The sequence below is a fragment of the Gigantopelta aegis genome, chromosome 6, assembly GCF_016097555.1.
Source record: "Gigantopelta aegis isolate Gae_Host chromosome 6, Gae_host_genome, whole genome shotgun sequence".
In the NCBI taxonomy this organism is placed as follows: Eukaryota; Metazoa; Mollusca; class Gastropoda; order Neomphalida; family Peltospiridae; genus Gigantopelta; species Gigantopelta aegis.
This window is the reverse complement of record NC_054704.1, coordinates 43,717,755-43,740,090: the sequence shown is the minus strand read 5'-3', so window position 1 is coordinate 43,740,090 and position 22,336 is coordinate 43,717,755. Positions and strand designations below refer to the sequence as shown.

Below are 22,336 nucleotides of genomic sequence, written 5' to 3'. Positions count from 1 at the left end.
TTTGGGATGCATTGATTGATGGGTTTGGGATGCACTGATTGATGGGTTTGGGATGCACCGATTGATTGGTTTGGGATGCATTGATTGATGGGTTTGGGATGCACTGATTGATGGTGCACTGATTGATGGGTTTGGGATGCACTGATTGATGGGTTTGGGATGCATTGATTGATGGGTTTGGGATGCACTGATTGATGGGTTTGGGATGCACTGATTGATGGGTTTGGGATGCACCGATTGATGGGTTTGGGATGCATTGACTGATGTATATGTCAACGGATGCACAGAGAGATGGATGGATATATAGACACATGGATCCAATAGAAGGATAAACATATGGATGGATACATAGACAGATGGATGGAACAATAGATAAATTGATATAGTCAGATGGATGGATACATAGACAGATGAATGGATACATATACAGAGGAAATCTAGTCTAATGATATATATGGATATATAGACAGATGGATGGATATATATGGATGTATAGACAGATGGATGGATATATAGACATATGGGTGGGTAAATAGACAGATGAATGGATACAGACAGATGGATGGAAAGACAGATGAATGGATACATAGATGGATGGTATACATAGATGATGGATACATAGACAGATGAATGGATACATAGATGGATGGTATACATAGACAGATGATGGATACATAGACAGATGAATGGATACATAGACAGATGTTATACATAGACAGATGAATGGATACTAGACAGATGGATGGATACATAGACAGATGAATGGATACATAGACAGATGGATGAATAGACAAAACATATAGATGGATGGAAAGACAGATGATGGAAAGACAGATGAATGGATACATAGATGGATGGTATACATAGACAGATGATGGATATATAGACAGATGAATGGATACACAGACAGATGGATACATAGACAGATGAATGGATACATAAACAAATGGATGGACAGAGAGACATGGATGGATACATATATAGATGAATGAATGGATACATAAACAGATGGATGGATAGATACATAGATAAATCAATGCATATACAGATGAATGGATACATAAACAGAGGAAATAGATATACAGTCAAACTTCGTTAACTCGAAGTTGAAGGGGACGACGAAATAGTTCGAGTTTCTTGGAGTTCGAGTGTTCGAAATTCGTACAGCAGACCTCATAGTGAAACTGCATTGCAGTATTATCATTTCGTTGATATCGGATGTTAGTACATTTCTTCTGTGTATATGATAAAACTAAGTAAATATTAACAGAAACGAGATAAATCCGATCAATTTGACGTACATCTCTATGTACTTTTATTGTATTAATTGACAGTAAAGTAAAAAAAAAAAAAAAAAAACAACTGAAAGCACGTACTTACATATAACCGGAAGTAAGCGATAAATTAAAGTTGATATATTTTTCAAATGTCAAAACAAGGCGGAACGTAACGTTGTAATAAATTAAAATACTGAATGTCGATTAGCACTAAGTACGTTTGTTTACCAAATAAAAAATACACAATATAAATAGCAAAATTATTGTAAATCACAAAAATCATTTTAAAAACCCTCACTAACATAGCGAGACATAACATAACAAATCAAAACGCTGTATGCCAAATAGCACTAGGTTATGTACTCTTTTTTTTACATATAAAACATTCACAACAGTACAAAATAATTTATAGCTCTCAAATCACAAAGTACAAAGAGCAGAACTATCCGAAATTTTTTGTAATTAGAGATTGTTTGGCACACTTGCTTAAAAAATCGTCTTTTATTACTGTGTCTTAATCTTGCACAGACAGCAGCATTTCTTCCGAATGTTCACGGTTCTGCAAACAAACAGCGTTAATTGTTATTACAACAGTTCTTTGAAGATTACAAGACTATCCGTACTTTGTGTAATGAGGCCCGCTGCCATGTACAAACACCGACAACCCAACGCAGGCATGTAGGATCATTTCGTTCCGCATAGTCGGCGATCTATTATTCTGTAATTACCGCGTGTATCATCGATAGCCGAGACCAGTCCGGGCACTCACGCTTGGCTTGGGTGACAATTCATTTTTCTTTAAAGTATTACCGGTACAGTTAAAAGGCTCAGTCACTACACAAACTTCGAGTTTTGGAAGTGCAATATCCCTTATTTTGTTATGGTGGGACCACAAAATTACTTTGAGAGATAGAGTTTTTCGAATGTTCGAAGTTTGAGTGTTCAAAGTCTGTTATTACTAGTTTGTATAGCAGTTCGGCCGGGGCCGCCGTTTCACTTCGAGAGATCGACGTTTACGAAAGATCGAAGTTTGAGTTATCGAAGGTCGACTGTATATGGATATATAGACTGATGGAAATATAGACAAGATGGATGGATATATAGACAGATGGATGGATACATAGACGGATGGATATATAGACAGATGGACAGATAAATAGACAGATGAATGGATAAGTAGTCAGATCGATGGATATATAGACAGATGGATGAATACATAGATGAATACGTAGATGGATAGATATATAGACATATAAAAGGATACATAGAAAGACTGATGGATATATAGACAGGTGGATGGATACATATACAGATGAATTAATGGATACATAAACAGATGGATAGATTATGACATAGACACATGTATAAACACATATACAATGAATAGATAAATAGAGAGATGGATGGATACATAGACACATGAATGAATGGATACATAGACAGATGGATAGATAGATAGAGAATGTATGAATACATAGACAATGAATGGATACATACACATATGAATAGATACATAAACAGATTAATGGATAGACAGATAAATCGATGGATATATAGAGAAATGGATGGACAGATGAATGGACGTGATATGCTGTTCTTGGCGATCTCAAATGCATGACTTACCCTAGAATACTCAATATAATTAGAGACCAGTTGATAAAAGACTTACCCTAGAATATCCAATATAATTAGAGACCAGTTGATAAAGACTTACCATAGAATACCCAATATAATTAAGAGACCAATTGATAAAAAGACTTACCCTAGAATACCCAATATAATTAGAGACCAGTTGATAAAAAGACTTACCCTAGAATACCCATTATAATTAGAGACCAGTTGATAAAAAGACTTACCCTAGAATACCCAATATAATTAGAGACCAGTTGATAAAAGACTTACCCTAGAATACCCATTATAATTAGAGACCAAGTTGATAAAGACGTACCCTAGAATATCCAATATAATTAGAGACCAGTTGATAAAATACTTACCTTAGAATACCCATTATAATTAGAGACCAGTTGATAAAAAGACTTACCCTAGAATACCCAATATAATTAGAGACCAAGTTGATAAAGACTTACCCTAGAATACTCAATATAATTAGAGACCAGTTGATAAAGACTTACCATAGAATACCCAATATAATTAAGAGACCAATTGATAAAAAGACTTACCCTAGAATACCCAATATAATTAGAGACCAGTTGATAAAAAGACTTACCCTAGAATACCCATTATAATTAGAGACCAGTTGATAAAAAGACTTACCCTAGAATACCCAATATAATTAGAGACCAGTTGATAAAATACTTATCCTAGAATACCCAATATAATTAGAGACCAGTTGATAAAAGACTTACCCTAGAATACCCATTATAATTAGAGACCAAGTTGATAAAGACGTACCCTAGAATATCCAATATAATTAGAGACCAGTTGATAAAATACTTACCCTAGAATACCCATTATAATTAGAGACCAGTTGATAAGACGTTGAGACCGCGTTAGTGACCTACAATAAACACAAATATTACAGCTGTAAAACAAAACAAAGACAATTCTAAAAGACAACCATTACACTATTCAAAACACATTATCAATACAGCTGAGTGTATTACTTACCATATACAGTGAAACCTCTCAAAAACGGACCTTCTGTAAACTGGAATTCCCTTAAAACGACATTTTTTGCAGCTCCTTTATAAATATCTGTACAAAAGAGAACCTCTTAAAACCGGACTTGGTCCCGAGGGTGTCCGATTTAGGGAGGTTTCACTGTATCACTCTATTTAAAGCTACAATTTCAAGTATACTTTTAATATTTAGGTATTTAGATTTACTTAAGGTTCAAGTGAGTTTTCCTAAGCACACCATATACGTGTATGTGGGCTGCTTATACAGGACAGGGGTTAATAGCTGTTAGTGGTTAGTGAAAGAAAACTCTGTGAAATGGTCTCCCCAGTAATGGGCAACAAAATAAGCAATGTGTCTGGTGACCCTTGTACAAGTTACCACAAAATACCGGCCTGGTAACGTGGGTGTATTTCTATTATTACTGTTTTAAAATCCCTTCAGGAACACTTCGTTATTCATTCATATCACTGTTCTCACATTGCTGATACTGTATGTACCGGTATATATATAAATAACACTCAACTGATCAAACTTTAGATGGTGTAGTTTTAGTTTAATAAGCTTTCGTGGAGAACGAAGTACCATTCTCTACTTCCTTGGCATATAGTAACCACCTGGTAACCATAACAACTCTTCTTGACTTATTTTCATGCCTGAACCAGCTGTTAAAATTCATTCTGGATTGGAAGGAAGGAAATGTTTTATTTAGTGACGTACTCAACATATTTTATTTACGGTTATATGGCGTCCGACATATGGTTAACGACCACACAGATATTGAAAGAGGAAACCTGCTGTCGCCACTTCATTGCTTACTCTTTTTGATTAGCAGCAAGGGATCTTTTATATGCACCATCTCACAGACATAACACATACCATGGCCTTTGATGTACCAGTCATGGTGCACTGGCTGGAGCGAGAAATAGCCCAATGGGCCCACCAACAGGGATCGATCCCAGACTGACTGCGCATCAAGCGAACGCCTTACCACTGGGCTACATTCCGCCCCCAATTCTGGATTGGAGCCAGAAATACATACAAACTCAGCACCTTTAGGCCAATGCTTAGCCACTGTGACACTAAAGCCAGTCTTTTCAGTTACAAGCACCGAATATTTTCTGTACACTTTCTCACCAACAAGACAACATTTTATATTCTTATCATGAAGCACTGGTTTAGTGGAAACAATACACTCAATGAATAGAATATACTACACATACTGGTAAAGAATATAGACATATCACATTATATATACAAATATTCTACAATCAAATAAGAAACTTCTTCCAAATGTTTGTTACATATCCATTTATTGTTTATTACAATATCCATTATTTATTATATGTTGTAATCTTGAGTTTGTTTTACTTACACATTAAAAATCTTCAAGTGAAAGGCTCCAGGTAAGACTAATGCCAATAGGATACAACAACTGGCACCTATTAAAGCCATCAAAATCGCAAAGTTGGGTATTGCCATGACGATGAACCCTGTGATCACCACCAATATAGCACGCATAATATTCTACAAAATAGAAAACAGAATCTAGTTGTTACAACACAAACAGATATGTGATAAAGAACACCTTTTATTAAATACTATTTTATATAATTGCCATAAAATCAAATGTAATGTAATTTGATGCAGGTTTTAAGATTTATAAAATAATAATTTTAAATACATATTATAGACCCATCCATCTTGTTTTGTTAAATTGGTAATAAGAGTTCTAATAACAGATGTTAAATAAAAATTTGTTTGTCATTTTTGGTGCATTTATCGATGTATAACAGTCACAAATTGTATAAAATAGTGTAGCATAGCGAAACAATTTTATATTAAATTTGTGACTGGTATTCATCGATAAATGCACAAAAAAATACAAACAATTTTTATAATTACAAACAACACTTCTTTTGAGTTTAAAATACACAAACCTTCTGTTTCTAGTGTCCTGTCCATGACCTGTTTTACGTAATGATGTCTCATTTGACGTTATGACGTCACATTCTGAGGTTTATCGAAGGATAACATTCAGTGTTTTAGTCCAGTCAGAACAAAATACTAATTTCAGAATGGCTGATTTCTACAGCTGACAGTTTAACATTATAATTAAACATCTATATAGAAATATAAATAATTTAATCCTAATTCACATGGAGAAGAGATCCACTTACTCCTTTCCAGTACTGTTTATCAGCGTCTGGTAAAAAATATCTCTCCAAAATTTTTGTTACTGGAAACATCATAACTGCAATTATAAAAGCATATCCTTTAAACATTAGCTAATCATGTCATGAATAGATAAAATATAAAATTATAGACAAATCATGTTTTGATTATACTCTTACATTAATGACTCAACAAAATAACATGATCAAATGGTGAAGTAGTCTGGAATTATAGTTCATTATTCAGATTTGTATACTTACCTCCCCTTATACGCCAATAAATCAATGCATTCACAATTGTGATTATAAAATACATTGATGTAGATTAATTTACAATTTGAATAAATCAGAGATTATCTGGTACCAGCTATCTTTAATTTCAATTTCAATGCATATAAAGTATAACACAAATAAAGCGAAAAGATGGGTATGAAAATGTCAATCAATGACACTGGCTTATACATGTGTTAACCTTTAACAACTGTAATTATATAACAAATATATTTTGTCTGCATAAAATATTAGTGGCTGTATATTAAACGTGTTTCTGATCTTTCTAATATTTGTACTAGCTTAAATTTCATTTTATTTCCTAAAAGGATTTTTTTTAAGACAAAATCCAGTTTGGGCTTCTTACAAATATTAAGATGACCAGAAACACATTGAATATACAGACACTGATATTCTAAACAAGAAAATATATTTAATGCATATTTTTAGACGTTAAAAGATTTTATTAGTCAGAAACATCTTAGAATGCAGGAAACTCAGGACAGTCCCTTTAAGGTTGTGAGACAAAGTAAAAGTGATCACTATTTTCTTCACACACCACAATTTTTGCTCTGGTAATTTCCTTACTGTAATTGCCAAAGTTGCTATTGGATTGACAGAAAGATGCTAGGAAATACACAACCAACTGTCTGTGTTAATATGCCAGAGAAATGTATACTTACCGGGGTAAGTGAAGTAAAGGGCCAAACAGAGAAATGACTTGACAATCATACTGGAGTCAACCGACTGGCCTGAAAAACATAAATAACACAGTACAGAAAAACGTGCTCAAGAATTCACCTCCGTTATACAGCCATCTCTGGGGTTTTTTCTCTTACCAGCCAGTTAACTGTGACTTGATGTCAAGTCAGTAGTAGTTCATAAATGTATGCAAGCTCAAACCAGCCAGTGTTATGAACATTATGGTGGACAATCACATCACAAAACTGAAGACTACAATGTAGATGTGATTATCACATCTTTGCCCAGCTTACACCTATCGACTAACCAGTCAGGAGTCGGCAATAATGCTGAAGTGATGAGCCAGTTGTTAAGTGTTTGCTGAGCATTAGAAAGAAAGAATGAAAGAAAAAATTGAAAGAAAGTCAGAATGGATCAAAGATAAGAAAGAAAGAAAGATATATAGATAGATAGGTAGGTAGGTACATGTAGGTAGACAGAAAAATATTACACTTTAAAAAAAATGCTTTTAATTTATTAAAATGAAAAATACTTAGTGTTAATTACTATAAAGTCACATTATAATAATAAAGACTGGATACCACAAGAGGCATTATAACAAATGACTATACTTCACCGAGTAGTTAGTGGAATGCAATAACCAGTCTTACCATTTGGTAAATTCAGTGTGATTATCTGATTTGTTTCTGGACCAAAAGACTGTAAAGAATAAACAAAGTACAGATAATAAATTGTTAAAATTATAACCTTTAAACATATGGATAAATCTAACAACATAAAAATGCTAAAATCCTTGCAGATACAACATAAGTAATACCAGTATATTTTAAATAACATTACTTCAATACATAATATGATTTTGTAATTCTGTCAAAAATGGGTGAATTGCCATGACAGTCAAAACTTGATATGTAACAGTACATGATAAAGCTATACACAAAATTTCAGCTCAATATTTAGAGGCACTGTGAAAAAAAAAGAGAACGAAACAAAAAGACTGAAAAACAAATGTTCATATCTCCTTGCCATAAGTTTGTCAAAAATTGGTAAATCAATGTGAAAGTCAAACTTGATCTGTAACAGTACATGATAAAGTTATGCAAAAAAGATTGTGGAAATAAACCATCTGGAAAACTATATATGTGGGACAGACAGACAGACTGGAATACAGAAGGATGGCGATGAAACCTATATCCCCTTAACCAAAACACTACAGTAATAATATGTTTTGTCTCTTTAGTTGGTTGCAGCTTACTTGAAGATGTGTACATTTGTGATTTACTGGTCAGTCTCCCATCCAAACCAATACCCCATGCCTGGTATATCAAAGGTTGTGGTGTGTGCTGTCCTGTCCATGGGAAATTGCATATAAAAGATTCCTAGCTGTAATGGTAAAACTGCAGTGGGTGTTGTTTGTTAACCACTTGACAGAATTATCAAATGTTTGACATCCAATAAATGATGATTAGTAAATCAATGTGCTCTAGATGCGTTGATAAACAAAACAAACGTTATGCTGGTCACTTTTTAAAACTTCTTGAAGGACTGGACGTAGCTAAGTGACAGAGTGCTCACCCCCCCCCCCCCCCCCCCATGTCCCAAATAGTCAGTGGTGTATCTATGGAAAATAGTGCCTTATAGCAAGCACTGAAAATGTGTCCCTGTCCAAACATCGGACACCCATCGTTTAGGTAATGTCTGACTTTTAACAGAAACTACTCAGTGGTGCCCCTTTCAAGTGGCACCCAGGGAACATGCCATACCTGCCATACCCTAGGTATGCCACTGCAAACAGTGCCCTAAAGGTGATGCCACACAATACAAGTGCCTCGTACAAGAAAAGCCGGTTGTGACAAACATTACGATTTCATCAGTTGCGATACATTCATCTATTCTCATATGAGGCACTTGTATCATTTGGCAGTGCCTTAAGACTGGCATATCAAAAGCCATGGTATGAGCTGTCCCATCTATAAAAGTGCACACGTAAGATCGTTTGCTGCTATTTATTAGGCATGTGACGGAAGTCAGTTTCTTTTAGATCAAGTACACTCCAAAAATCTGTGGTTTAACATACGTGTTGAGAGCTAGTACTGCTAAACCAATACATGTTCACTACTGGACCCAACACATTCCCATACCTCCTACATTCAGGGGCCATAACTTTGTCAAAAATGGGTACATGATCAGTACAAATAAAGCTAAACACAAAATTTCAGTTTTGTATCTTAAGGCATTGCAAAACAAAGACTGGAAACTATATGTTGTACAGACAGACAGACAGACGGACAGATGGACAGACAAAGACAAAACCATATCGTTCCTTCTAGTTGAACAGGTAGGGGACTAAAAAACATTTCTGAGGAGTCGTCATATAACCAATTCTTTCTTAATTTAAAAAATAAAATAATTGTCACATTATTTATTACATGTTTTATACAAGAAAACCACTATCTATTAACAGAACTAGCTATCAGAATACGTACCAAATACCCACATGCTCCAAATGTTATATACAGTGTTGTAACTAAAACCATCGTGGAAATGAAATACCTGAAATACAATAAGTAATCAAATAAATAATCAAAATAATGATGAAAGACACACTAGATATGATTTTTGTGCACAGAAATGCATGTTTTTAACGTGTGGGGCTGGATTTAGCCCAGTCAGTTGAGTGCTCGCCTGAGGTGCTTGCATCGCAGGATCAAACCACCTCAGGGATTCATTCAACTGATTTTCTTGTTCCAACCAGTGCACCACAACTGGTCAAAGGCCGTGGTAATTGCTTTCCTGTCTGTGGGAAAGTGCATATAAACAATCCCTTGCTACTAATGGAAAATGTAGTGCATTTCCTCTGATGCCTACGAGTCAAAATTACAAAATATTCAACATCCAATAGCTGATGATTAATAAATCAAAATGCTCTAGTAGTGTAATGTTACCTAGTCATAAAACAAATGGATAGATGATATTCAATATTTCTTTTTGTGAGTTATGACACACATATACAAATATATCATGTTAATACTTACTGAGATGCAAATAAGACTTACCGGTATTGAAAAAAGCCTTCACAACTGTTATCCGTACATGTATATTAAATGTTGTATTTTATTTCAAATTTACTTACTTTTTGAACTTGAATCTCAAATCTTCATGAACTGAGGCTTCTAAAGATAAAATCATACCTGCTCCCTGTCAAAAACAATAGTAGCATAAAAACATTAAAACTAGTTAGTCATATATACTGTACACATTTATGGTATTGTTTTTCCAAATTACTACTTTTAGTAAAAACTAAACACAATTATAATGATAATGTAAAGTGTTTAATGCAACCGTAACCAAACACATACCCAGGGGTAGGGTGTGGTATATCACTGTGTATATATGCACCACAAATGGGAAAGTTAGAAAACAAATTAAAAGCATCATAGCAGGTCAACTTTCTTTTCAAAAATAAAAATTAATTTTTACTATCACAGGTTCACTTTTTCTAACAAAGTAAAATTGTGGCCCCCACCCCACCCCACAAACATACAAGCAGGAAAATAAGTTAAAATGACATGACTACTGTCAAACTGCTCTACACTAACCTGTATCAAACACTTCACCAGTAATTATAAAACAAACACAGAGTTGTCTTTATTCCTCATTATCAAACTGCTCTACACTAACCTGTATCAAACACTTCACCAGTAATTATAAAACAAACACAGAGTTGTCTTTATTCCTCATTATCAAACTGCTCTACACTAACATGTATCAAACACTTCACCAGTAATTATAAAACAAACACAGAGTTGTCTTTATTCCTCATTATCAAACTGCTCTGCACTAACATGTATCAAACACTTCACCAGTAGTTTTAAAACAAACTCACCTCGTAACAGTATATAGCTATGCATAAGAAAAATGGAAGCCCAGAGAATCGAAACTTCGCTGGATGTAAACTGAAAAAAAGAGAAGTTTACTGCTACACATAGGCATTAAACTTTATATACAATAAAAAAGATTTGACAAAAGAACTCCACACTGGTCTGAAAAAAACAGAAGGTACAGTACATATATATATAACATCAAACAGTCAAATACATTTGTTTTATGACAAACCGCACATTACAAGTTGTGTTTTTTTCCAGTACCTGATGACCCCTTTTCACACATTCTATTATCAGGAACATACTGAATGAAAACTAATGGGATAGTTTGCTCAATTACATTTTCATATAGCAGATAGAACTAAACATTCAAACAACATACATGTATACATGTACTTTCATATAATGTAACAGATTGGAAAGAAAGAAAGTGTTTTATTTAACGACGCACTCAACACATTTTATTTACGGTTATATGGCGTCAGACATATGGTTCAGGACCACACAGATTTTGAGAGGAAACCCGCTGTCGCCACTACATGAGCTACTCTTCCGATTGGCAGCAAGGGATCTTTTCTTTGCACTTCCCACAGGCAGGATAGTACAAACTATGGCCTTTGTTGAACCAGTTATGGATCACTGGTCGGTGCAAGTGGTTTACACCTACCCACTGAGCCTTGCGGAGCACTCACTCAGGGTTTGGAGTCGGTATCTGGATTAAAAATCCCATGCCTCGACTGGGATCCGAACCCAGTACCTACCAGCCTGTAGACCGATGGCCTGCCACGACGCCACCGAAGCCGGTGTAACAGATTGGAGTCGTATAAACTGAGATATGTTATACAAAATCTGTAATGTTCATTAAGTCTGTATATACAGGTAGTTAAACTTGCATTTTTATAATTCTGTGGTGTACTTAAAGTTTGTTTTATTTAACGACGCCACTAGAGCACATTGATTTTTAATCTTATCATCGGCTATTGGACGTCAAACATATGGTCATTCTGACACTGTTTTTAGAGGAAACCCGCTGTCGCCACATAGGCTACTCTTCTTTACGACAGGCAGCAAGGGATCTTTTATTTGCGCTTCCCACAGGCAGGATAGCACAAACCATGGCCTTTGTTGAACCAGTTATGGATCACTGGTCGGTGCAAGTGGTTTACACCTACCCATTGAGCCTTGCGGAGCACTCACTCAGGGTTTGGAGTCGGTATCTGGATTAAAAATCCCATGCCTCGACTGGGATCCGAACCCAGTACCTACCAGCCTGTAGACCGATGGCCTGCCACGGCGCCACCGAAGCCGGTGTAACAGATTGGAGTCGTATAAACTGAGATATGTTATACAAAATCTGTAATGTTCATTAAGTCTGTATATACAGGTAGTTAAACTTGCATTTTTATAATTCTGTGGTGTACTTAACCCAAGTAATTAATGCATTTAATATATTCATTGTACACTGTAATTACATATTAACTGGTCATGGCTAAATAATTACTTTAGAAGGGGGATAACTAACCAATGTGGAAAGATATGCATATAACATAATGTAACAAAATGTACCATGTCAGATTGGATGTTATCTAATTGATGAATTAATTAATTCAGTTACGAAATATGACAGCAATAAGATTTAAACAAATCATTGAAATACTATACCACTCAATTCAATTCTGGGAGCTCACTGTCTCTCTGTGTGTGTGTGTGTGTGTGTGTGTGTGTGTGTGTGTGTGTGTGTCTCTGTCAAAGTCTCTTGTTTGTTTATACTTATTATCATGCTTATATCCAATTAAGGTTCAAGCATACTGTCCTGGGTACGCACACCTCAGCTATCTGGACTGTCTGTTCAGGACAGTGGGTTAGTGTTTAGTTATTAGTGGTTAGTAAGATGAAGTCTGTAGTGGCCTTACACCTGTCAACCGAGTCATTAAACTCGCTCTGAGTGGGAGGCGGTACCGTTTTCAAGCTGAGTACTTACCAGTCTTGTGTCCGATGGCTTAAGCACTACACCACCGAGGCCAAACCAAAGTCTCTCAACTCAGCATCCCAGTGAAAGTGTGAGTGTGGAACTTACAATGCCTAATGTCGGGCGAACAGGGAACATTTTGGTTTTAAAATCTTAAAATTAGCTATATTTTTAGTGAATTGTCAATTGATTATCAATTAATGTTTAATGTTTCAAAATTGTGTAGTGATCTCTGAAACTTGCATAGCAAATCGCGATGCAATTTAAAATAAAATGTTCCCTGGTGAATAAAAACATGACACTGAAAAGAACCATCACCCAGCAACTTAACAGAATTCCAAGATTAACAAAATGATAACAACTTCCACCAGAGCATAAAATGGAACAACAAATTCTCAACAAAGAAAATGGCACCTGCCAATTAATAACATGGTTGTGCAGCTTTCACCAGACAGCATAAAAAGGAACCAACTGATTACAGAGTATTTACATATATATAATATGATATAATGAAACTGTTTTGCTTAGAAAGATGGTTCAACTTAATTGATCCAATCCATCTGACATGGAAATACATGTACATGTAAACAACAAAACGTTTATTAATATAAACTTGCCTGTGCAAAAATGATGTTGGTTTTTTGTATTGCTGAACTTTAATAATGTTTACCACAATAATGTACATGTACTTTAATTGAATTTAATTAACTTATTTTCAAGGTCCCACACCATGTTTGACTGGAATTCATCAATCAGGTGTCAAAATATAATAACAAACTCCTATGGAATGCTGAGTGAATGAAGGCATTACTGTGTCACATACATGTAGGTGTCTTTTTAAAATTAACAATAGTTTTCTTGTACTTTTCAAAAACTGAACAGTACATACCACAGCCTTTGAAATACCAGTTATGGAATGCTGGTTGGAAGGGCCTTACCTATAGTATAGGGATAAATAAAACTATGGGAAAAAAAGCCCTTTTAAAAGTCCAAACCACAATGTTAATTTAACAACTACGATAAATTACACTACCTTTAATTACTGTTAGATTTCCCCCACATTTTGTGCAGACACAAATCGTGAAAAAACCCATTACATTGACACAGATTCCACATACTAGAATGTAGCCATGTCACCTATATCAACTTTGCTGAGATTTCCTAGGATAAAAAGCACGTAATTTTTTGCCGTCTGCAATTTTGCTTTTTTATTGCAGTTGTTAACAATGTTAATTTAGTTTAAAAGTGCCCTTTTTAGTTTAAAAAATTACCTTTTTGTCCAGCAGAAAAGACACTGTATTGCAGTGCCTGGATTTCTTTTTATTTACTACCCACTGTCCAGATATTATAGGCTAGGTGTGGACTAAGTTGTATAATAACAGAAAAAAAAGGGTATGAACATCTTAGTAGCAACGACAAGGGAGAAAACAAAATGCCCGACAATGGGTTTGAAATAGCAACACCCCGACTTCAAGGTAGGTAAGTAATCCTAAAGGCCTATTAAAATACTTGGCACCCATGTCACAATAGCATTAAAACCTTTTTTTTGTCTTTGATAGGTTGGTAATTTGAAACTATTTATATCCACTTTCCCATAGACAGAACAGCACATACCATGTCCTTTGATATACCAGTCATAGGTCAATGGCCTGGACTGAAAGAAAACACAATGGGCCCATTGAGTGGGGTTGATCTTAGGTCCGATTGCTCTATAACAAAGCAATACCCTGCCTCATAAAAGTTGTTAATTCAGCTCATTAGTACCCAGGGCTCATCTTGTACATTGCCAAATTAGCCAAAAGCCAAAAAAAATTACGAAGTGGCTACACCATTTAGTCTTTGGCTAATAAAATTTGCCTCAAATTAACCACACTTTAATAATTTTCAAGTGTGAGCCCTGAGTACTTTTTTAAAACCATTAATACAATTAATTAAACAAACCAGTGATTTAGTTGTTACGTATATTTATAAGGCCATATCATATTGCTGGAAATGTGTTGCAGTGCAAAAGCCGCAGTTTTCTACCGCTATGACATGAATGCCAAGACTATAGCAACTAGTATAATGGTGAACATAATAAAAATATGTACCTGTGAGCACAGTGTCTAGACGATATCACATGTCCCTTCACATAACAATATCTGAAAATGTTAGCTGTCTTATTTACGTCTGTTTGCCGTGACTATAGTCATTCCTTTTCAAAGTATAAAATTTACTACAAGTTATTTATTTCTGAGCTGACTGTTTTCTAAATTACACACCAAAAATAGCGTGTTTTTGTTATTTCCAAAACACTTTTACTTTTCTTCTTACATGAAACCAAACTGAAATTATTTACAAAAAATATTTTTGTAGGAGGATGGGACAGACAATAGCTGCCAGTACTGAGTGTAATTATTCATTTACTAGGACTGACAGTCGTTTTTTTCTTCTTGAAACTTGTGTCAGAAAAACAATCTACAAAACGACTTGCACCAGAAACTATCATACATGTTCTAATAATAAATGTATTATCACACAGGTTATTATACAATACAAAATGTATGAAACTCTTTGTATGACCGCTGTCCGATGCTAAGATCATCGTAAGTGCATAACCACCATACACATGTACATATACACCTAAGGTGATCTTGGTGCTAAAATCACTTCATGGAGTGGGGTCCTGGTTAATATATTCACAAACACGTCATAAATGTTATATAGCTAACACATGTCATAAATGTTATATAGCTAAGACATGTCATAAGTGTTATATAGCTAAGACATGTCATAAGTGTTATATAGCTAACACATGTCATAAGTGTTATATAGCTAACACATGTCATAAGTGTTATATAGCTAACACATGTCATAAGTGTTATATAGCTAACACATGTCATAAGTGTTATATAGCTAACACATGTCATAAATGTTATATAGCTAAGACATGTCATAAGTATTATATAGCTAACTCGTGTCATAAATGTTATATAGCTAACACATGCCATAAGTGTTATATAGCTAACACATGTCATAAATATTATACAGCTAACACATGTCATAAGTGTTATATAGCTAAGACATGTCATAAATTTTATATATAGCTAAGACATGTCATAAGTGATATATAGCTAAGACATGTCATAAGTGATATATAGCTAACACATGTCATAAATTTTATATATCTAACACATGTCATAAATAGTATATAGCTAACACACGTCATAAATGTTATATAGCTAACACATGACATAAGTGTTATATCTAACACATTTCATAAATTTTATATATATATAGAAAACACATCATAAATGTTATATAGCTATCACACATCATAAATGTTATATAGCTAACACATGTCATAAATGTTATATATCCAACACATCATACATTTTATATATAGAAAACACATGCACACACTGATATATAATAATCTCTGAAACTGAAGACAGAACAGATCTCTGCATTCACCCAGTGATTTGAAGTAACATAAACCTTAGAAGAAAATAAAATGCACAGAAACTGTCTTTATATTTAGTCTTACCTGCAATTAGAATTATTTAACATTTTCTCGCTATATCTAAAATTAAAACATGTTTAGTAAATGGGCTGTGTTGTGCACAGATTAATTAAGAACTGAAAAACCCGTTTGATTGCATAGATCCTTAATTTGATCATATACATTATAACTGAGAATTTTTATTAATTCTTCAGGTCAAACAGGACAAACTACAAAATAAATAAATATTCACAGTGAATTTAAAAAGCTAATTACTCATTATACTGCTGAAAAAAGTGTCCAAGAAAGAATTGATTTCACTTGCATTGAATGTCCCATTCAAGAACGTCAAACCCCCCACCCGTCCCCTGTCTTTATTTCTTCTATTTTTATTAGTATTTATTTTATTTATTATTATAATAATTTTTTTTTTGTTTGTTTTTTTGTTTGTTTTTTTTTTTGCTCAACTAGTATTGAATATTTTGTTTGGTTTAGGTGAATCTTGTTTAACAATGCTACCTAATTACATTGTTAGATTTTTTTTAGGTTAAACCAGTGAAAAAACCACCCAAACCAGTTAGTGAGCATCCTTCCCCCACAAAAAAAACCCACAACCTCACCCCCCCCCCCCCCCCCCCCCCCAGATTGTCTGTTATTTCTTTTACATTCATCAGGATATGAACAAAACAAATCATCCGCAAAGTGTGAATCGGCGAAGCCATTCTCACATAAGTTTGTGGATGATTTTTTTCGTTCATACCCAGATGAATGTAAAAGAAATAACAGACAATACTTATAATTAAATTTGAATCATACAGGCTACTAATAATACTAAAACTTCATACTTTATTTTGAATTATGTTTGGTCCATAAACAATAAAGCTCAATAAGACTACTTGCCCATATAAAATGACGTCATCAGATGTGAAGTTCCCCGGCGACGTAATTTTTAGGGATGATGTTATATTGTAATGAATGTAAGGGAAATTTAATTATATGTGGGTGGTTGGGAAGTTATAATTTAATTATATGTGGGTGGTTGGGAAGTTATAATTTTTATTTTTATTACTGTAGTTCTTTTTATAAAGTGGAATATACATGTATTCTACAAGGCAATAACTGCACCACACGAAGGCTCCATATTTCATGCTGGTTTTAATATGTGTATTTGAGGAGAAATGCTGCTTTTAGCAAATTTCTACATTTCCATAAGTTCTTGGACTTTTTTATGTGGCCTTTCAAAGTGTTGCCTTGCAAAATACCCCCCCCCCCCCACAGAAAACCACACACTAAAACATCTTGTTAATTAAAACAACAATTATATTGTACAGGAAAACATTGTTACACAAAGTAACATTTAAATTTAGTTTTTACAATATAATTCCTGTGTTAAACATAGCATGACATTTCATATACATGTAACTAGCTGTTTCAATATCAGAAATTAATATTCTGCTGTAGTACACTTTACTTGTACACCTGTGACAACCACAATAATATGTATTCTACACTGAATTGATATGTTAAAATATGCTAATCTTCAATAGTAATTATATGCCATGCTGCATAAATGTTCAATGTAACAGAACTGGTAGATAAATCTAACAACTTCCATGCGGTTTTTATGCATACAAAACACTTTACCCGGTAGTTGTTAACCATACTTACTCAATGCTATAGAAGTGTTCAAAATCAAACCAGAAGACCACACCAAATGCCATCAAGTTGGAACACTGGGCCATCAAACTAAAACACAAACAAAATAATCGGAAAACAAACTTAAGATACAGTGAAACCTCTCAAAACTGGATGTCCCTCAAAACTGGGCATATTTTTCATGGTTCCTTATCTGTACAGAAGAGAACCTCTCTAAACTGGATACATTTTACATGGTCCCACGGGTGTCCGGTTTAGAAGACTTTCACTGTACATGTACTTATTACAATGAAACCCCTCTAAACTGGACACCAAAGGGACTAAGTTGCAACCCACTTTAAAGGGGCATCTGGTTTAAGAGAGCTTCTGTCATGTTCTCATATTTAAAAAGGGCCTTGAAAAAAACATCTGGTTTTGAAGAAATTCTGGTTTACAGAGTGTGTTGTTTTGAAGGGTTGCATTATGGATAACATCTAGTAAAATCTCTAAAAGTACTAGTGAAATAACAATATTATGAGCCACTAGTGAGTCTTGGTATCACCACTGTGAAAAAACGTTATCATTGTAGTTGATGTCATTTACCAAAACTAGCACCACTGATATCACACAATTTATACTGATCATTCAGTAACAGCAGCTGAGTAGTGCTAGTTTTGTGTCAAACAAACTTCATGGTAGATAGATCAAAGACGTCTAATAAATAAATAATTGTATGCGTTCAGTCAAATATGACTGATCAATCAATATCTCATGTGGTGATGCTAATCATTTTATTATCATGCTTGTCAATTTCTAGACTGCTCATCAATATTAGACATCCAAATTAATCTTAGAATCTATGTATGTTATACCCTACCAGGCATAAATTTAGGTGGAAGTCAAGGTGTCTGGGGCTCACCCACCCTCTTATTTTTTAGTATTGTACTGCAAACCAGATTAATATTGCGACATGATTTTTTTAAAATTTGTACCTTATAGTACTGTCGGAAACAGAATTAAAATGATTTTCATTGATTATTTCTTACATATTAAAACTACATTCCCTGGAATATTTTTATTATTTAAGCATATAGAACAGAAAATCCAATTACGTTGGTGCATATATGACGCCACACTCCGCATTGGTTTCACTACGCTGGCTTATCCAGGTCAAAAACAAAGCCAGCATTTTGAAAGTGGGACACTTTTGATGGGCTTGTACCGATCTCGGTTTTCATTGGCTTATCACAAGTATAGAATTCCCCAACAAGAGATCACGTGAGATTTTGCAATTTTTGGACAAATTTAACTGTCTTGATTGAGGGGTCGTCTCATATCTCCAAAACATATTTATATTCATAGAGGTATGCTACAACGCCTTTCCAGGGGTCGGTGAGTGGGGGATTTGCCTTAAAATGTTAACAGTGGCCAGCTGTTGGCATATGCGTTACATGTAAGAGGTGTTACTAATTACGTAACGCTCTAGGGGTAGAGGAAGAGGGTACTGTGTTCGATTTACTAACATTTTTCAAGACTATATGTTACTATAAGGTGTTTTTTGGAAATGCGCGGTCAGTCTAGGATCGATCCCCATCGGCGGGTATACAAAAAGACCATGGTATGTGATATCCTGTCTGTGGGATGGTACATATAAACGATCCATTGCTAAAAAAAACAAATGTAGTTTCCAAGGCGCGTGTGCAGGGATTTCAGCGTGGTTGGGGTTATAGACTGTGTTGAGCGAAGTTTATATGGGGGCCATGCTCCCCCGAAAAATACATTTCAATTTTTTTAAAGCTTAAACAAGTAAGGGTTTCGACCTCCAATACCCTCCCCTGCATATGCACCCGATTCCTCTCTAAAATTATACGTCAAAATTATGCTTTATCTTTGATGTCGTTACACAACCCCCTCCCCTCCAACTTTACCCTTTCCAAACGAAATAATATTTATTTGAATTTGTCGATTTTAACACGTAAAATTAAGAAGTGAAAACGTTCATTGTCTACTTTAGTATATTTTATTTTAAAAATATATACATAATTAATGTGTTACTAGTATACAAAGTAAACTTTGAAAGTTCTACTTATAAAATATCAATTCTGAAATAGAAAGGTACGACTGTCGATACGTTGTCAAGATCAAACCGATTTTAACTAAAGACTCTAGTACCGTATCCTCAACCGAACGTTCTTCGTACAGCGCAAGATTTCTCTTTTAATTTTTTGAGACGAACCCTACAATCTGAAATCGGCAAACCCACGTGTTAACTGAAACTGACAACAGGCTGTCGTTTGTGCTTTGCCGAGCTATGGCGGCACAGGCGACGAATCAAGTGTATACTTTTGACAATCTCCGTTCATAGCGAACACACACAAGTGTTTTAAAAGTGCATTTGAGCTTGTATTTCATATTTGTACATGATTTTATAATATGGTAACCAGAGAATGTAACTTTAAACAGACAAGTAAATATTTTGTAAATATCTATTGAATGATAGTCTACCTAATTTAGCATTTACTTGTTTTGGCTCTCATTGATGTACAAGGTGGTGTTTACTCTTGAAATTAAAAGAAAGATGTCGGTAAACAGGTGATTTGACAAATTTTGTCAACGTGTGTCAATTTCATTGCTGTTACAATATGTGAGGGACCCTTTCTGATGACCATGGTTTACCCTTATCCCTCTCCAAAACAAAATATTTGTAGACATTTATAAGTATCTTTTGAGCAAAACTGTCAAGAACCATTCTAAGTTTGTGATCTATTATACCGGTATTAAAGGTGCTAACTCAAAGTTGCATAATGACATCTATTGCAAATCATGTTTTTATTAAATTTTGCTTTTACATTTAAAGACTACACCTTTAACTATATGCCCATAAATGATTATAGGAAATAATTTTATCTACTAGTAGAAAATACATTTTTAATGGAGAATCTTTATCACAAACAGATGCTCACATATAACTTCTGATATTACACCTTTAAGTGGTTGCAAGATTGTGTAAATTTCTAATGTACTTATATTGAAATTATATTCACTAAATATGCTGGTTATAATTAATACTTTATGCTACAATACAAAATAATCAGTTAACTTGCAGTTTTAAATTAAAAATTTGTTTAAGGGTAAATGAAACTGACACATACTGATCAAAATGTGTTATAGTCTGTTCCAATAAAGGTTACAAATCTCCTGTTTACTGACATCTTTATTTTAATTTCAAGAGTAAACACCACCTTGTACATCAATGAGATGAGTAAATGCTAAATTAGGTAGAGTATCATTAAATAGATATTTACAAAATATTTACATGTCAGTTTAATATGAAAGAAATAATTGACGAAAATCACTTTTATTCTATTTCCGACACTACTTTAGTACATGTTTTCCACACGTAAAGTTGGAAAACAATAATGGGTATCTGCAATGCATATATGCAATACATATATGCAATGAAAATAATGCATGTATATAAAATTCAAAACTTGGGCATTTCATTTCAATTCAACTTCTTTCGGTGCTTATATCCAATTAAGGTTCAAGCACACTGTCCTGGGCACACACCTCAGCTATCTGGGCTATCTGTCCAAGACAGAGGGTTTGTTGTTAGTGGTTAGTTAGAGAGAAGAGGGTGTAGTGGTCTTACACCTACCCATGGAGTCATTAAAACCTGCTCTGGGTGGGAGCCGGTACCAGGCCACGAACCCAGTACCCATCAGCCTAATGTCTGATGGCTTAGCCACGACACCATCGAGACTTAACCATGAAAGACACACAGAATTTATACATATTAATTTTTCCCCTAGTTTACTATAATTAATTGTGCCTTCGTTTCACATGTTTATCAATGCTCCTGCCTCTGAACTACAGTACATCAATCTTACAACCAACTCATTTAAAAAACAAAATCCTAGATCCATGATCATCTACATGTACTATAGAAATGACAGTAATGTGAAGAGTGCAATTAAATGACCGTTAAACAGTACGAACCTAGTAATAGCCAGACTGCCTAGATGACGCAGCATTGTCAGCATACACAAGGTAGGGAGCAGTATCATCAGCCAGTGACCTCTGTAAACAAATGAATGGAAAAAAAGCAATGTTATATTAACCATAAATCACTTTCATCACAACTTGCTCTCTACATTTCAGGATTTTATATTGGGGGGGGGGGGGGCAGGCAACCCACTATTGGGGGGCGTAACCCACACTATGTATGCATGCATGATTTTATAAAATTTAATACAGTGAAAAAAAAAAAAATGAAAAAAAAATAAGGTATGATTGGGGGGCCATTG

General features: G+C 34.5%; 1 protein-coding gene across 6 annotated transcripts in view; it reads right to left on the bottom strand.

The window, feature by feature from the left end:
- LOC121375852 (amino acid transporter AVT3B-like) overlaps positions 1-22,336 on the bottom strand; it is a 43,552-nt gene that overhangs the window by 4,102 nt on the left and 17,114 nt on the right. Inside the window, exons 7-19 of one of the 6 annotated variants that reach the window (XR_005958363.1) lie at positions 22,029-22,109; positions 18,063-18,140; positions 15,004-15,054; positions 10,947-11,016; positions 10,194-10,258; positions 9,547-9,613; positions 7,711-7,759; positions 7,042-7,110; positions 6,095-6,168; positions 5,290-5,441; positions 4,441-4,594; positions 3,736-3,795; positions 1,780-1,836 (exon numbers count right to left, since the gene is read on the bottom strand). Coding sequence is in view for 4 of the 6 variants with exons in the window: in XM_041503524.1 (XP_041359458.1) it covers positions 1,782-1,836; positions 3,736-3,795; positions 5,290-5,441; positions 6,095-6,168; positions 7,042-7,110; positions 7,711-7,759; positions 9,547-9,613; positions 10,194-10,258; positions 10,947-11,016; positions 15,004-15,054; positions 18,063-18,140; positions 22,029-22,109 (871 nt within the window). In the remaining 2 variants the exon portion in view is untranslated. Of the gene's footprint in view, positions 1-1,578; positions 1,837-3,735; positions 3,796-4,440; positions 4,595-5,289; positions 5,442-6,094; positions 6,169-7,041; positions 7,111-7,710; positions 7,760-9,546; positions 9,614-10,193; positions 10,259-10,946; positions 11,017-15,003; positions 15,055-16,439; positions 16,476-18,062; positions 18,141-22,028; positions 22,110-22,336 lie in introns of those variants that run through there. The other 5 variants (XR_005958362.1, XM_041503524.1, XM_041503521.1 and 2 more) reach the window with 5 other exon arrangements.